The 14,831-nt window shown below is 39.6% G+C and overlaps 1 protein-coding gene across 2 annotated transcripts in view; it reads right to left on the bottom strand.

The window, feature by feature from the left end:
• Nucleotides 1-13,949, bottom strand: part of TTC7A (tetratricopeptide repeat domain 7A) — a 215,511-nt gene extending 201,562 nt beyond the window's left edge. For both annotated transcript variants that reach the window (XM_070734576.1, XM_070734577.1), the window contains exons 1-3: nt 13,703-13,949; nt 8,347-8,510; nt 5,514-5,682 (exon numbers count right to left, since the gene is read on the bottom strand). In XM_070734576.1, the coding sequence (XP_070590677.1) occupies nt 5,514-5,682; nt 8,347-8,510; nt 13,703-13,877 (508 nt within the window). In that variant the 5' untranslated portion in view covers nt 13,878-13,949. The remainder of the gene's footprint in view (nt 1-5,513; nt 5,683-8,346; nt 8,511-13,702) is intronic.
• Nucleotides 13,950-14,831: the final 882 nt, after the last annotated feature.

Raw genomic sequence — 14,831 nt, 5'->3', positions numbered from 1 at the left:
CAGAGATGGATAGCTCCAGGGCCGCATGTGGCTCCCAAGCATCCAGAGTAACCTTGGTTTCAGAATATAGTGAGTTTTTGTTTTATTTTATTCTTTTGCTCATTCTTGGGTAAAGGATTTAAGAGAATAACAGATGCCCTAAGCCAGTGTTTCCCAACCTTGGCAACTTGAAGATATTTGGACTTCAACTCCCAGAATTCCCCCAGCCAGCATCCGCTGGCTGGGGGATTCTGGGAGTTGAAGTCCAAATATCTCCAAGTTGCCAAGGTTGGGAAACACTGCCCTAAGCTTTGCAGAGGGTGAAGTACTTCCATTCATTAAAAAGAGAAATAAAACTTCTTTTCCTCTAAAACCACACCTTCCTCCCACGTGAGTTCTAAGAGGCAGCATGTGTGGTTCACACCTTCACAAATCTTAAGATATCTGTTTTATTTCAAAACCATCTAAAATGAAATGGAAACATTTAGCCACCTCCAGTCCAGTGACATCATAACCACCCCAGCTATGCCTTCTGCAGAGGCAAACACATATGAAAGCATGGCCTTGACTTTGCAGATTCGTAGTCAAGTCTAGGGATTCAACTGCTGTTTGGTGTCTTCAAAAAGTGATATTTGGATCTGAAAGAAAACAGCAAAGTCCACACCACGGATGGAGAGGGGACCACTCTGGTTTGAAAGAGACCCTCTATAATAAAACTGAACAGCCCTTTCTCAAGCGAGTGTAGGGGGAGTAGAATATGATCAGGCGAGGGTTCCACTTACTAGCCACTACGGGTACATTCTTCAGGCCTGCTGCAGGTATGTAGGAGCCTGTCAGTGTGAAATTCGGCTTCTGCACATGCACACAAAGCAAAATCTTGCACGAGAATGTTCACGCGAGTGAGATTTTGCCTATTATAATAATAATAATAATAATAATAATAATAATAATAATAATTTATTAGATTTGTATGCCGCCCCTCTCCGAAGACTCGGGGCGGCTCACAACAATGATAAAAACAATATTATAGTAGCACAAATCTAATATTAAAAGAAATAACTAAAACCCTATCATATTAAAACCAAACAACACATACATACCAAACATAAATTATGAGGAGCCGGGGGGAAAGATGTCTCAAATCCCCCATGCCTGGCGGTATAGGTGGGTCTTGAGTAGTTTACGAAAGACAAGGAGGATGGGAGCAGTTCTAATCTCCAGGGGGAGTTGATTCCAGAGGGCCGGGGCCGCCACAGAGAAGGCTCTTCCCCTGGGGCCCGCCAGACGACATTGTTTAGTCGATGGAACCTGGAAAAGGCCAACTCTGTGGGACCTTATCGGTTGCTGGGATTCGTGCGGTAGCAGGCAGTTCCGGAGGTACTCTGGTCCAATGCCATGTAGGACTTTAAAGGTCATGACCAACACTTTGAATTGTGACCGGAAACTGATCGGCAGCCAGTGCAGGCCACGGAGTGTTGTAGACACATGGGCGAATCTGGGAAGCCCCACGATGGCTCTCGCGGCCGCATTCTGCACGATCTGAAGTTTCTGAACATTTTTCAAAGGTAGCCCCATGTAGAGAGCGTTGCAGTAATCGAACCTCGAGGTGATGAGGGCATGAGTGACTGTGAGCAATGACTCCCTATCCAAATAGGGCTGCAACCGGTGCACCAGGCGAACCTTGGGTGATTTCTTTGCTTCTAAGCATGCGCAGAAGCAAAAAAAAAAGCCAAAAATCAGTGAAATCTTGCAAATGAGAGCATCCTCACGCAGGATTTCCCTTGCTGCACATGCGTAGAAGCCAAATTTCATGCAGGTGCGCCGTGTACATGTCGGGCGTGCGGAAATGTGTGCGCATCTCCATTTCTGCTACCAGGGCCCCAATCCCAGACGCACCAGCTGCAACCCATTACCTAATACAATACCCCCTATCCCCTGTCTACAGCATAGTAGAGTCCTCGGAGAGGGGCGGCATACAAATCCAATAAAATCAATAAATAAAATAAAATAAATAGTCTTTTCAGCAGTCCCAAGAAGGTTCCATACCCATCTGCACTCTGACTCTCAGAATACAGATAAACCTCCAAGTGGCCACAACAACTCTCAGAGCTAACCCTAACCCAACTTTCAGAGTGCTAACAACCACATGACTTCTAAGGAATATAAATTCTTCCATTCCCCACCCCCCAAAAAAAGGTCAGTTGCTTTTTGAAAAGCAGCTTTGGTGCAGTTGATTGGGTTCAAAGCCATAAGCACATAAAACACAGCTTACTAAACCATTATGGTTGGATTCATGCAACACTCTCAGATCAAAACCAAACACTTATGATTTAACCTCTATCTGATTTTTCAGTATATATCAAAATCAATAAAGCTGTCAGGAAAAATGACTAAATTAGTATATACACACAGGCAAATATTTACTGGATTTGCATAGAACAAGTGAATATTATTAATAATCTAGTTTCACTTAAATGAATTGTTCAACAATTGGCTGATGGATACACTCTCTTCGTTCTCATAGTGCTCCCTTGAAAGTTGTTTGCTCATATTTTACTATTGTTTTAGGATCATACAGGTCAAATGACATTTCTAATTTCTGGGAATTGTAATAGGGAACCATAGAAGAGGAATAGCAGTCTATATGTACCCAAATATAGCTAAGCAATGATAAACCGCTTCTTTTTCAGAATCATAGCATATGTGTTAACTGAATCTGATCGATGATTCCTATATTTTAAGTGATTAGACAGCATGTTATCAATCTAAGTAAGTATATCAAAACGCTATCCTTAAAATGTCCTCAGAAATACCTATCCCAGAACACTGTGTGTGACTTTTTTGCAACTAAATAAATATTTGTAATAGCAATAATACTTAGACTTGCCAGTATATACCACTTCACAGTGTTCTACAACCAACTCTAAGCGATTTACAGAGTCAGCATATTACCCCCAACAATTTGGGTCCTCATTTTATCCACCTTGTAAGGATGGGAGTATAAGTCAACTTTGGTGAGATTTGAACTGCCAAATTTCAGGCAACAGGCAAGCAGCAGAAGTCGCCTGCAGTCCTGCACTCTAACCACTGTGTCACCACGATAAGCAGGAAAGGCCTATTTAAATTAAATAATTAAGCGAACTAGGATGCTTCATAGACATGCGATGTCCACAAAAGCAAATGTGGGCAGGTGGGCAGGTAGGGTAGCAAAAAGAAATTATTGTGAATTAGGAACATTTCATGGCAGCAAATAAAATCATAATAAAATATACACCCTATAAGTAAGTCAGACATATCAAAGTTTCTAATGATTTTTTTATTAGTAACTGGAGAATATCTTTTCTAAATGCTTAAGCATTTCTAATCCGAATAGCTACATCCATTCACAAATAGGTACCTACGACGCATTCCCTAAAGCTGATAGAATAGCAGAGACATTCTAAACTGTGGCCCCTTAAGCAGTGATGGGCTGCCAAAATTTTTACTGCCACATTGTGGGCGTGGCTTATTTTGTGAGTGGCTTGATGGTCATGTGACTGGGTGGGAGTGGCTTGATGGCCATACGACCAGGTGGGAGTGGCTTGACAATCATGTGACCGGGGGGGTTAAAGGTCATGTAACTGGGTGGGAGTGGCTTACGGACCAAGATAAGTTTTCAAATAGGTGCTTGGACTCTTTTTCAGTACATTAAATCACATTATTTTAACAGCCAGAAAAAGGACAAATGATAGAAAGCATTATTTGTTGAGGAGCACAGTAACATTTTAAGGTTTTGTACTGAACCCACAAGGTTCAGTATGATAACAGATTAGGCAAATAGCTCGGTTTTCTTTAATTGCCATAAAAGTTCAGTTCTAGATAATGATGAAAACGATTAAGCGTTTATGGGTAAAAACATACGATTTAATTATTTAATATTTTTAAAATAATTAAGGATCATACCTATTAAGTATTCATTAAATAGTGCATAAATTTATTACCCCCCCCCCCACATTGCCCCCTCCATGGGGGCAGCAGCCCATTACTGCCCTTGGGGGAACAGGAAGCACAGGTCAGCGTGATGCCTGATATTCAAAAGGTTCATTGCAATAGTAACATGGCGTTTGATTTTTACATACCAGTTGAAGGTATCTGATCATTCCAGCCCTCTATTCACCTAATAAGTGGATTGGTATGCTGAAAAGGTTAGAAGAGGATAGGCAGAGAACAACTACTTCAGCAGCAGTCAGAAACAGCACTGAAAGGAAACAGAAGATGAAGAATGCAAGCAGAGGTATTTTTTTTCCAGCTTTTCCAGAAAAACAGCTGAATCATAAACCCTTGGATAACTTTCCTCTCTTCCAAACATAGAATAAAAAGACACATACAGCAGAGATTATTATTACTATTATTGTACAATGGCTTAAAATGGAGCAAGGAGAAACAAAAGTATAGTACAACGGAAAGAAGAACCAAATGTTATCAGTTGGACAAGCACTAAAAAGCTGTAGGAAAGAGCCCGTGGTGTGATCTGCCAATAGAGTGGGTCTCAAAACTGACCCATTTTTTTTCCTTGATCTTAAATAGTGTCACAACCCCCACAAAAGAAACCAGATTTTGTTGTTCTCTACAAGCATCAGTCTCAGACTGGATCCATGACCCTGAAGCAAGAAACTACCTTCAGGACTCCCAGGTTGTGCCCAAATTATCCCCTTGAGCATCCCTAGTTTAAGAACCACTGCTTCCTTACAAACACCTTGTCACTTTAGTTTGGGTGGAAGCAGACATCTTGTTTAAGATGTTTACGGTATTCCCGGGTCATTTCAACAAAGGAAAAACTCTGACTTTTCAGATCCTTCACCTGAATCTGTTGCATACAATGGAACTGATTTAAAAATACACTATATGTATATTGACCCTTTACTTGTTTTTTTTTTCTGTCTTTTTCATAGCTCATCTGCAATATATACAATCTTCTTTAATTATTTACTCTTCCAAAGGCATCGTGTCATGTACAGTCCAAGGAAGAACACTATTTCTCCCTCTTGACAAATGTAGGGTACATGGATTTCAATTTCCAGAATTCCCTAGCCAGCATGATATTCTATGTCCAGAGCAGAAAAACCATGACATTTTAAGATAAAAATCTGCAGTACTATAAATAACGCTGTCACGCTCTCCTATTTTTCTACGTTTTAAAAAAGCAAAATATTATAGTGCTACTGATTTTCCATGTTCAGTTACTTTCAACCTATTACAGAAGATCAAACAAACTGAAGGAACAATGTGGAATGTTGTTTGATTGTTTTACATTTTTTTATAGGGCTAATCAAAAATGCAATATTTTAATCAGGCATAGGTATTATGTATGAATTAGAATTTTGCTTATGATCTTCCATAGCTCATCAGCTTTCTAAAATTTAAACTCAGTGCAACGTCAACTAAATAAAATAAAATATTTGAGAGATAACATAAATAAGGTTCATATGAGCTGATTTTCTACAGCATCGTTACAAGGAAATCAGAAATCAGTGACCATGGACAACCCCCATTACCTTTAATAACAAAAGCTTCGGTTAGCAGACGCAGCTTGTATAAAGGTTTCTTCTCTATTACAAGGTCTTCGAGGCCAGCTCTTGCATACATGCTTAAAGTCTCTCGGTAACAGCCTTCAATGTAATGAAGCTTTGCAAGGAGCAACATTGCTTCCGTCATAACTTTTGGCTGGAAAATTAAAACGTTCATTAGTAATATAATAAAGCTGTAGTTAAACAATGTTTGTTTTAGAAACATTTCCCTGTTCAACATCGCATGGAATCAAGCATTTTGTTAACAAAACCTTAGTGAGCTTTGAGGTACATGGTGAAATATAATGAGTGCAGAATGTTAATTTGAAAAATTATAGAGGTTGGACCTTCATTTTCTACTGAAATTAATAAAGCAGCTCTTGAGAAAAAGAACATTATGTCATTACAACAGAGGGTCAACAGTTTCAAAATTGCTGAAAATATATATTTAGCTTAAAGTCTTCCCCTGCTTTATTATTTTTTATCTGTGTAAAAAATATTTAGGGCAAAATTTTAAGCTGCTTTGTATATATTTATGAAGCAGCTTAAAGTTTTGCCTTGCTTGCCCAAAATTTCTCCATGTAAGGAGAATACTTTGCATCCTTTCAGAAATTTTGAAAGTGCCGTGTGTGGGGGTATTAACCAAATGTATTTTAAAATGAACACGTTTCAGCTACAGTATCCTTTGAAAAGTTACAACACTTCAAACAAGGGAAATTAAATCTTACTCTTATATAATCCTTCGTAAGCCTCTTCTTACATCCAATTTAATTGTAGTACTAGCTCCATCCATTCTAAGAAACCACTGCCCTGTTTTTACCAAGTATAGCAGCTTGAGCATCACAGTATTATAAAGGCTCTATGCTGGCTGGAGAATTCTGGGAATTGAACTTCACAAGTCTTAAAATTGCCATAGACCAGGGGTAGGCAAAGTTGGCTCTTCTATGACTTGTGGACTTCAACTCCCAGAATTCCTGAGCCAAACATGCTAGCTCAGGAATTCTGGGAGTTGAAGTCCACATGTCATAGAAGAGCCAACTTTGCCTACCTAGACTATATGAGTGTGGCATTCGCTGGCTGGGGAATTCTGGGAGTTGAAGTCCAAATATCTTCAAGTTGCCAAGTTTGGGAAACACTGAAATAGATTAATAACTTATCTCCATTCTGGTATCCTCAGTTTATTTAGTTCAACAGTTCATTAGTGACTGTTTGAAATTAGAACAGCACCAAAAAAAATTGATTTATCAGCTTTTCACACTTACGACTATTGCAACATTTATTTATTTATTTATTTATTTATTTATTTATTTATTTATTTATTTATTTATTCAATTTTTATGCCGCCCTTCTCCTTAGACTCAGGGCGGCTTACAACATGTTAGCAATAGCACTTTTTTAATAGAGCAAGGCTATTGCCCCCACAATCTGGGTCCTCATTTTACCCACCTCGGAAGGATGGAAGGCTGAGTCAACCTTGAGCCGGTGATGAGATTTGAACTGCTGACCTTCAGATCTACAGTCAGCTTCAGTGGCCTGCAGTACAGCACTCTACCTGCTGCGCCACCCCGGCTCATCAACATGCCCCACAATCACATGATCAGAATTCAGATGCTTGGCAATTGACTCATATTTATAACAGTTGTAATAGCCCGTGGTCAAGGGATCATCAAAGTCAATGGGGAAGCCAGATTCACTTAACTGTGTTACTAACTTAATAATTGCAATGATTAACTTAACAACTGTGGCAAGAAAAGTCGAAAAATGGAGTAAAATTTCTTCACAACCATCTCACTTAGAAAAAGAAATTTTGGGTTCACTTGTGGGTCAAAAGTCGAGGACTATATGAGAAATGTGAAATATTTTATCAATCTTTTTTGTATAGAATACTTGTACAAAATAATAACTTTCCCAATTTGTAATGAACACTCACATTAATGAATTAAAGCAGATTTTTAGAAGCTGGGACTTTGACAGAGACATAAAGTCCCACCAAGCTGTACTAAAACTATGCCTCCAGAATAAACTACCCCATGTCGAATTGTTCAAGTAGCAGACCAAAGAAATCTGATAGCTTTTATAACAATAGTATACAGAGTATACAGTTCAGGGTGGGTTCTAACTTACCTCACTATTGGTTTGCTTCTTCCCATGCTGTGGGCACAGTGCAAAAAAATCGGGGGGGGGGGCTGAAAACAAGATGGTGACCGCATGCACAGTGCCTGAAACTTGGCTTCTGCGCATGCTCAGAAGAAAAAAAAGATAAAGATGGCAGCACCCATGGACCAGCACCAACCGAACCGGGTGAATGATGTCACCGTGAGGTCACCAGTGGGGCGATACCACTTTAATTTGGAAACCCTGCACTTAGTTACTCGTGTCTTTCCCAACCACTCTTGGCCCTTGTTTATGTTTGGTCCTCAGTGCCCATCCTTGACATTGGTGTCCCTACCAGTAAATTGTGTCTATACTTCTGCAAACCCTCAAAACCTGCTAATGCCTTCATTTCTTCATGTGGATGATGCCATTCTGGAAGGATTGGTTCTTGGAGGACAGGATTGCCTATTAATTTATACAGTGCTGAAAGTTTAATTTAGAAAATTGTAACAAACCCCAACATTCTTTTGAATAAAAACTTGCTGCAGAAAGAAAGCAAGTATTTCAGATGTTTATAAATGCATCAGGAATGATATTAGGTAGATAGGTAAGATTAAAGATTCCAACGTTCTGTTATCTAACCCGTTTGATTGTATATCATTAGCAGTGTTTTTAATGCTCTATATTTCTATATTTCTCTATATTTATTTCTATATAGAATGCCTACCAGCAATTTCCCTCGATTTAGAATGTCAGTCAAAGACTTTTTGGCGTCACTCAGTTTGGGCTCGCTTTTTTCCATTAATGGCATGGTTTCTTTGATTTTGGCAAGGTTCTCTTTTAAGCACAGCTCCAGCAGGGCCTCCGCAGTTACTAGATTCTCATAGTCCTCTGCAAAACATAGTCAATGGAATAAAAAATTACACACTGTGTTATGTTCCCATATATAGCAGGACAGAAAGCTAAACATAGAATTTTAACCATTATATAAACATTTCCTTGCGTAAGAAAATTTGCCCAATGTGCAAAAATTGTTTATGTAATAGGAATCCAACTTAAGTGATTATATATACATTTATAAACATTTTTTTAAAAAACCTTCTTATTTAGATATTTAAATGAATGTCCTGTGCTATGTATTCTATTTCAGATTTGTAAATACGAACTCTTATTTATTTGGTCTGCTGGCTTATTTAAAGAAATGGAGATAATTTGATTCAGTCATGCAAACTTTATTGGAAATAAAATCACAATTACTTTATATAAATGTCTTGTTTCTGTATTCTAGAAATCTTATCAATAAGACGTTATAAATAATTCAAATTTTTGGTGCAGGCCTCTGTACATTTAAATAAATAGTAACTGAACACAAGGAGATTTACTTATCAATATACATACATAAAACTGTACTGTAATTTAGCCAGCATCAAAGACTGGATCAAAAATCTGTGCAATGTGACTTTCTATGCTTTTCCTCCTCCAAACCCTTATCTTAGAACCCCACAATCTACTCCAGAAAGTATTAATCAAATAAATTTTGAGAGGCATAATTGCCATGTACCAGCCAAATAAAGATTAAACTATTAATTTATCTCAATGGTTTGCACATCCAACTATTAACCCCTGTGGTCTCTTTAAAAAGAACTACCGGTATATGGTTAATACTATTAACAATTTAATGTTGAGTATGTCTGGATGTCTGGAAACCACATCGCATTTCAGATATAAACATTCTAGAAAATGTCCAGAAATACTTTACTAGAAGAGCCCTCCACTCCGCCACTCGCAACAGAATCCCCTACTTACATACAATCCTAGGTTTAGAAAGCTTAGAACTACGTCGCCTTAAATACGACCTAAGCATAGCCCATAAAATAATCTGCTACAGTGTCCTTCCTGTCAAGGACTACTTCAGCTTCAACCACAACAACACACCAGCACACAACAGATACAAACTTAAAGTAAACCACTCTAAACTCGACTGCAGGGAATACGACTTTAATAACCGAGTAGTTAATGCATGGAACTCACTACCTGACTCTGTAGTATCATCACCTAACTCCCAAAGCTTGACCCTTAGACTATCCACTGTTGACCTCTCCCAATTTCTAAGAGATCAGTAAGGGACATACAGTACATAAGTACACCAGTGTGCTTTCCATCCCCTGTCCTAATGTTACTCTCTTACTACTTTCGTGTATATAAACATTGTTATATCTTTGTATACCACCAATACATACTTGAAAATAAAATAAAATAAAATAAAATAATAAAATAAAATAAAAAATAAAATAAAATAAAAACAAAAAAACAAAAAAAAACAAATAAATAAAATAAAATAAATAAAATAAGATAAATAAGATAAAATAATATAATAAAATAAAATAAAATAAATGCCTTGTTTCAACCAGTTATCTGAGCAGAACTCCACTGAAAACACTGCAAATTTTTCTCAACAAAAATACAGAAAATTTCTCTTTGGCTCTTATCTGGACTGTTTGCTGCCTTTTCCTCAGATTTTAAAAGAGCAATTGTGTTGGATATAATGTAAACATGCAGAAAATATGATCTATTACTGGAAAGGACAACAAAGCTTTAACCATGTGATTACATGAGCTCAAACTCAATTTAATATTACGGAACCATTTTATTGTATTATTTTGACTCTCTAAAGCAGAACATATTCCCAAAGAAACAGCAAACCTTTCTCATATTCTCTTCCTTTAAAAAAACCCAAAAACCACTATTTGATGTTACTTTTCTTTTCCTTCCACTTATTTTGTCTTTCATCACCTATACCCATTATTGCCACATATTCTTTTCATTGGAACAATTGTGCATAGAATAGAATAGAGTAGAGTAGAGTAGAATAGAAAATAGAGAATAGAATAGAATAGAAAATAGAATAGTACAGAATAAAATGTAGACTAAAATATATAATAGAATAGAATAGAATAGAATTCTTTATTGGCCAAGTGTGATTGGACACACAAGGAATTTGTCTTTGGTGCAGATGCTCTCAGCGTACATAAAAGAAAAGATACGTTCATCAAGAATCACAAGATACAGCACTTAATGATAGTCTGGGTACAAATACCGTAAGCAATCAAGTCATATTAGGAATCAGTCAATATAAATTGTAAGGATACAACAACAAAGCTACAGTCATATAGTCATTTGTGGGAGGAAATGGGTGATGGGAACAATGAGATTAATAGTAGTGCAGATTTAGGAAATAGTTTGACAGTGTTGAGGGATTTTTTTTTTGTTTAGCAGAGAGATGGTATTTGGGGGGGGGGGACTGTTCTTGTGTCTAGTTGTTCTGGTGTGCAGTGCTCTTTTTTGAGTGTAGGAGTTGAAACAGTTTATGTCCAGGATGTGAGGGGTCAGTAAATATTTTCACAGCTCTCTTTTTGACTCGTGCAGTGTAAAGATACTCAACGGATGTCAAGTTGGTAGCAGTTGTTTTTTCGGGAGTTCTAGTTATCCACAAACAAGTCTGTCTCTGTCTTGTTGGGTTGAAGAACCAAACCAGACAGTTATAAGAGGTGCAGATAATAGACTCAATAATTCCTCTGTAGAAACTGTATCAGCAGCTCCTTATGCAAAACTGACTGAGGAAAACATACATGCTGATAGTGCAACAAGCTTGCATTTATGCCTTTGGGTGGAGTCCACAAGTTAACTTGAAATTAGTGACACAGCCCGTCCAAAGACCCAAAATGGCTGTGGTTTGAGATAAAAGTTTCAAGGGGTGGGGGAGGGACATCCAAGCTGCTGGTGAGTACACTCCTCCTTCTATGTTTCAGTTAGTTTTACTTTCTATTGAAAGGTTTCTCTTTAAAAATTACAGTTTATTTTACTTAGCCTCTATCTATCTTGCTCCATTTCCCCCTAAAGCTTCCCTTCTGGCACCTTGGAACATATTTTTACAATCCGACCAATCAGGCGTTCACAGGGGGGGGGGTTTCCCTCTGCAAATCAGCTTAAAGCTGTTGGGAGAATTGGCGCTAGACTTATGGTTGGGGGTCACCACAACATGAGGAACTGTATTAAGGAGTCGTGGCATTAGAAAGGTTGAGAACCACTGATTCCTAATTATTTTATTTATTCATTCATTCACATTTTTCACAGCCACCCAACTCCAAGGGATTCAGGGCTTCCAAAGACAGCCGTGATGGCTGGCAGAGACATAAAGAGCAGCCTGTTCTCAGAGGTCTTTCTTTTTTGCCTTTTTCCTGATGCTCATTCTGAGAGGCTGCTTTATCCTTCCAAAAGAGAATCAGGCCAGCTGCTCAACAAGGACACCTCTGCGGGCAGCAGCGGGTCAGGAGAGAGGAGGAGGGGGCATCACCGCTCCACCATTGGGCTCTTGGATGCATCTTTCCATGTGTGTGTGAGAGAGAGAGAGAAAGAGAGAGAATAAGACTCCTACTTTCGTCCTAAAACTACAACCCACAGTCATCTTCTACATATTAATTCGGAAGGAAGCGCTTGTGAATTCATTGAGATTTATTCCCAAGGAGAGTGAAATTCACTGGGTTCCACTAAGCATCAGCTGGGGAGCGGCCTGATTTATACACTGCTCAAAAAAATGAAGGGAACACTTAAACAACACAATATAACTCCAAGTCAATCAAACTTCTGTGAAATCAAACTGTTAGGAAGCAACATTGATTGACAATCAATTTCACATGCTGCTGTGCACAAGGATTCCACTTTGTAAAGAACAAAGTATTCAATGAGAACATTTCATTCATTCAGATCTAGGATGTGTTCTTTGAGGGTTCCCTTTATTTTTTTTATTTTTTTTAGCAGTCTATTTCTCTTGAAGTCAAGGTCCGCCCTTGAACTGCTTCTCAACAAGGAGCATTTAAGTCTGGTAGAAGCACAGGGCAAAGCTGAGGAAGAAGGGAGAGGCGGCCAAGGGAGCGACGTTAGAGTAAAACCAGTACGGGGTGCGGTGGAAGGTGCATTGCCAAGCCCAGGTCCATCCACACTATTCAGAGTTTCTTCTACAAACAAGCCCCAGGCACTGTTTCCAAAGTTGCTGGGTAGAGGATGGGGTTAGGAACTAACATGCCAATCACACACACACACACATGTATGTATGTATGTATGTATGTATGTATGTATGTATGTATGTATGTCTACGGAGAGGGACGGCATACAAATCTAATAAATAATAATAATAATAATAATAATAATGTATATTTGTTTGTTTGTTTATATTTGTTTTGTCAAGTACATATTGGAGGTATGTAAAGCTATAATAATATTCACATACATGATACTAGTAAAAAATAAAAATAAACATTAGGACAGGGGACGGAAGGCATGCTCTGGTGCACTTATGCACGCTCTTTACTGACCTCTTAGAAATCAAGAGAGGTCAACAGTGGATAGTCTAAGGGTAAAGTTTTGGGGGTTCAGAGATGATACTACAGTCTGGTAGTGAGTTCCATTCATCAACTACTCGGTTACTAAAGTCGTGTTTCCTGCAGTGGAATTTGGAGCGGTTTACATTAAGCTTTCCTCTACTATCCCTTCCACCCCGCCAAATAAAATAAATTTAAGTAATTCAGTCATTATTTACATTTGGTTTATTTAATTAATAATCTCCCCACCCACACGAAAAGGCGACCGGACGCTAAGAGGGACAAAATCAAACACACACACACACCAGGCAGAGCCTTCGCTCCAATGGAGCCAGCCTGTTAAAGGATGCGGCTGAGGCAAATCCCAAGAGGTTTACGAAAGAAAGAGGCTTCGGTTCGCCGGACCGGGCAGCCCCAAATGACCGCGTGTGAATCAGAAAGCGCGCCTTAGCTAACTCGGGGGAGGGGTGAGTCTATGGGTCGTGGCATTGGGCGAACCCAGCACTTTCAGTTTATGGGAATTGAGGACGGGCGAGCCGGCAACAGGGCTCGGCAGGAAGGGGCGAGCGCGCTGAACCTTACAACGACAGGCGGGCGGGCGGGAGGGCGCTTCCATTTTTATTTTAATTATTTTTTTTTCCTACGGAAGGGCAAGCCGGTCGGCTGAGGGGAATCCCAAACAGTTCCGGCTCGGAGTTGCCTTACCGGATTTTGGCGGGGCGGCTGCGGCTCCTTTGGCCCCTTTAAAGTGGCGAGGGCTGGACGTCCGCGCCCTCATCTGGCCCACCATGGCGAGCTGCGTCTCCCACTGGCAATCCGTCCGGCACCTCTCGATCGCCTCTTCCATTTTCAGGTGAAAATGCGAGCTTTTCGCAGCCATCTTTGCGTGGGTGGGTGCCTCATGTACGAACAGGGAAGTCCCGGGCAGGCGAGCAAGCAGCGCGCCTCGGGAAGCGCCGGCTTCCCCCCTCCCTTCCCCTCCCCTCCCTTCTCCTGGCTTGCAATGAGCCAGCTTTCCATTTCTCTTGCGCGCGCCGGGAAGGGAAGCCCGGGATGCAAAAAAACAAAAAACACCCTTTGAGGTTAGTTACGAGGGGACCATTCACCAGAGTCCGGAAGGAGTTGGGCGGCCTATAAATTAAATTAAATTAAATTAGTTGGCTCCGGCAAATTCCGACGGAAAATAATTGGCGACGTTTGGAAAACGCGCCTGGACTGAAGGAACAAAAGCGAGAAAGTGGAGCTGCAGTAGAAGAAGAAGAAGTGATTTCAACGACCTCTTTTGGAAACGCACCGCCTGTTTACTGCTGTTAGTCCCTAAGCGGCAAGACTACTTTAGCTTCAACCACAACAATACACGAGCACACAACAGATACAAACTTAAAGTAAACCACTCTAAATTCGATTGCAGGAAATACAACTTTAGTAACCGAGTAGTTGATACATGGAACTCATACCAAACCCTGTAGTATCATAACCTGCCCCCCCCCCAAAACTTTACACTTAGACTATCCACTGTTGACCTTTTCCGATTCCTAAGAGGTCAGTAAGGGGCGTGTATAAGTGCACCCGAGTGCCTTCTGTCCCCTGTCCTAATGTTTCTCTTTTACTAGTATCATATATACATATATATATATATATTTGTTTTCATAGATTTTCACGGGTACAGGTATGATGGTCTTGGTATATTCGGGTTTCTTCCCGTGTAGGATTTGGAAATTTAAAATAAGGCCGAAATAGATCTATCCTAGTCTCCCTTAATTTTCAAATTCAGCAAAAAAACATGTGACACATATAGATAGAATTGTCGGCTATCAATAAAATTAACTGCCTT

The sequence above is a fragment of the Erythrolamprus reginae genome, chromosome 1 (genome assembly GCF_031021105.1).
Source record: "Erythrolamprus reginae isolate rEryReg1 chromosome 1, rEryReg1.hap1, whole genome shotgun sequence".
Taxonomy (NCBI): domain Eukaryota; kingdom Metazoa; phylum Chordata; class Lepidosauria; order Squamata; family Dipsadidae; genus Erythrolamprus; species Erythrolamprus reginae.
Note: the sequence above shows the minus strand (reverse complement) of the source record. Positions and strands in the feature narration are given on the sequence as shown.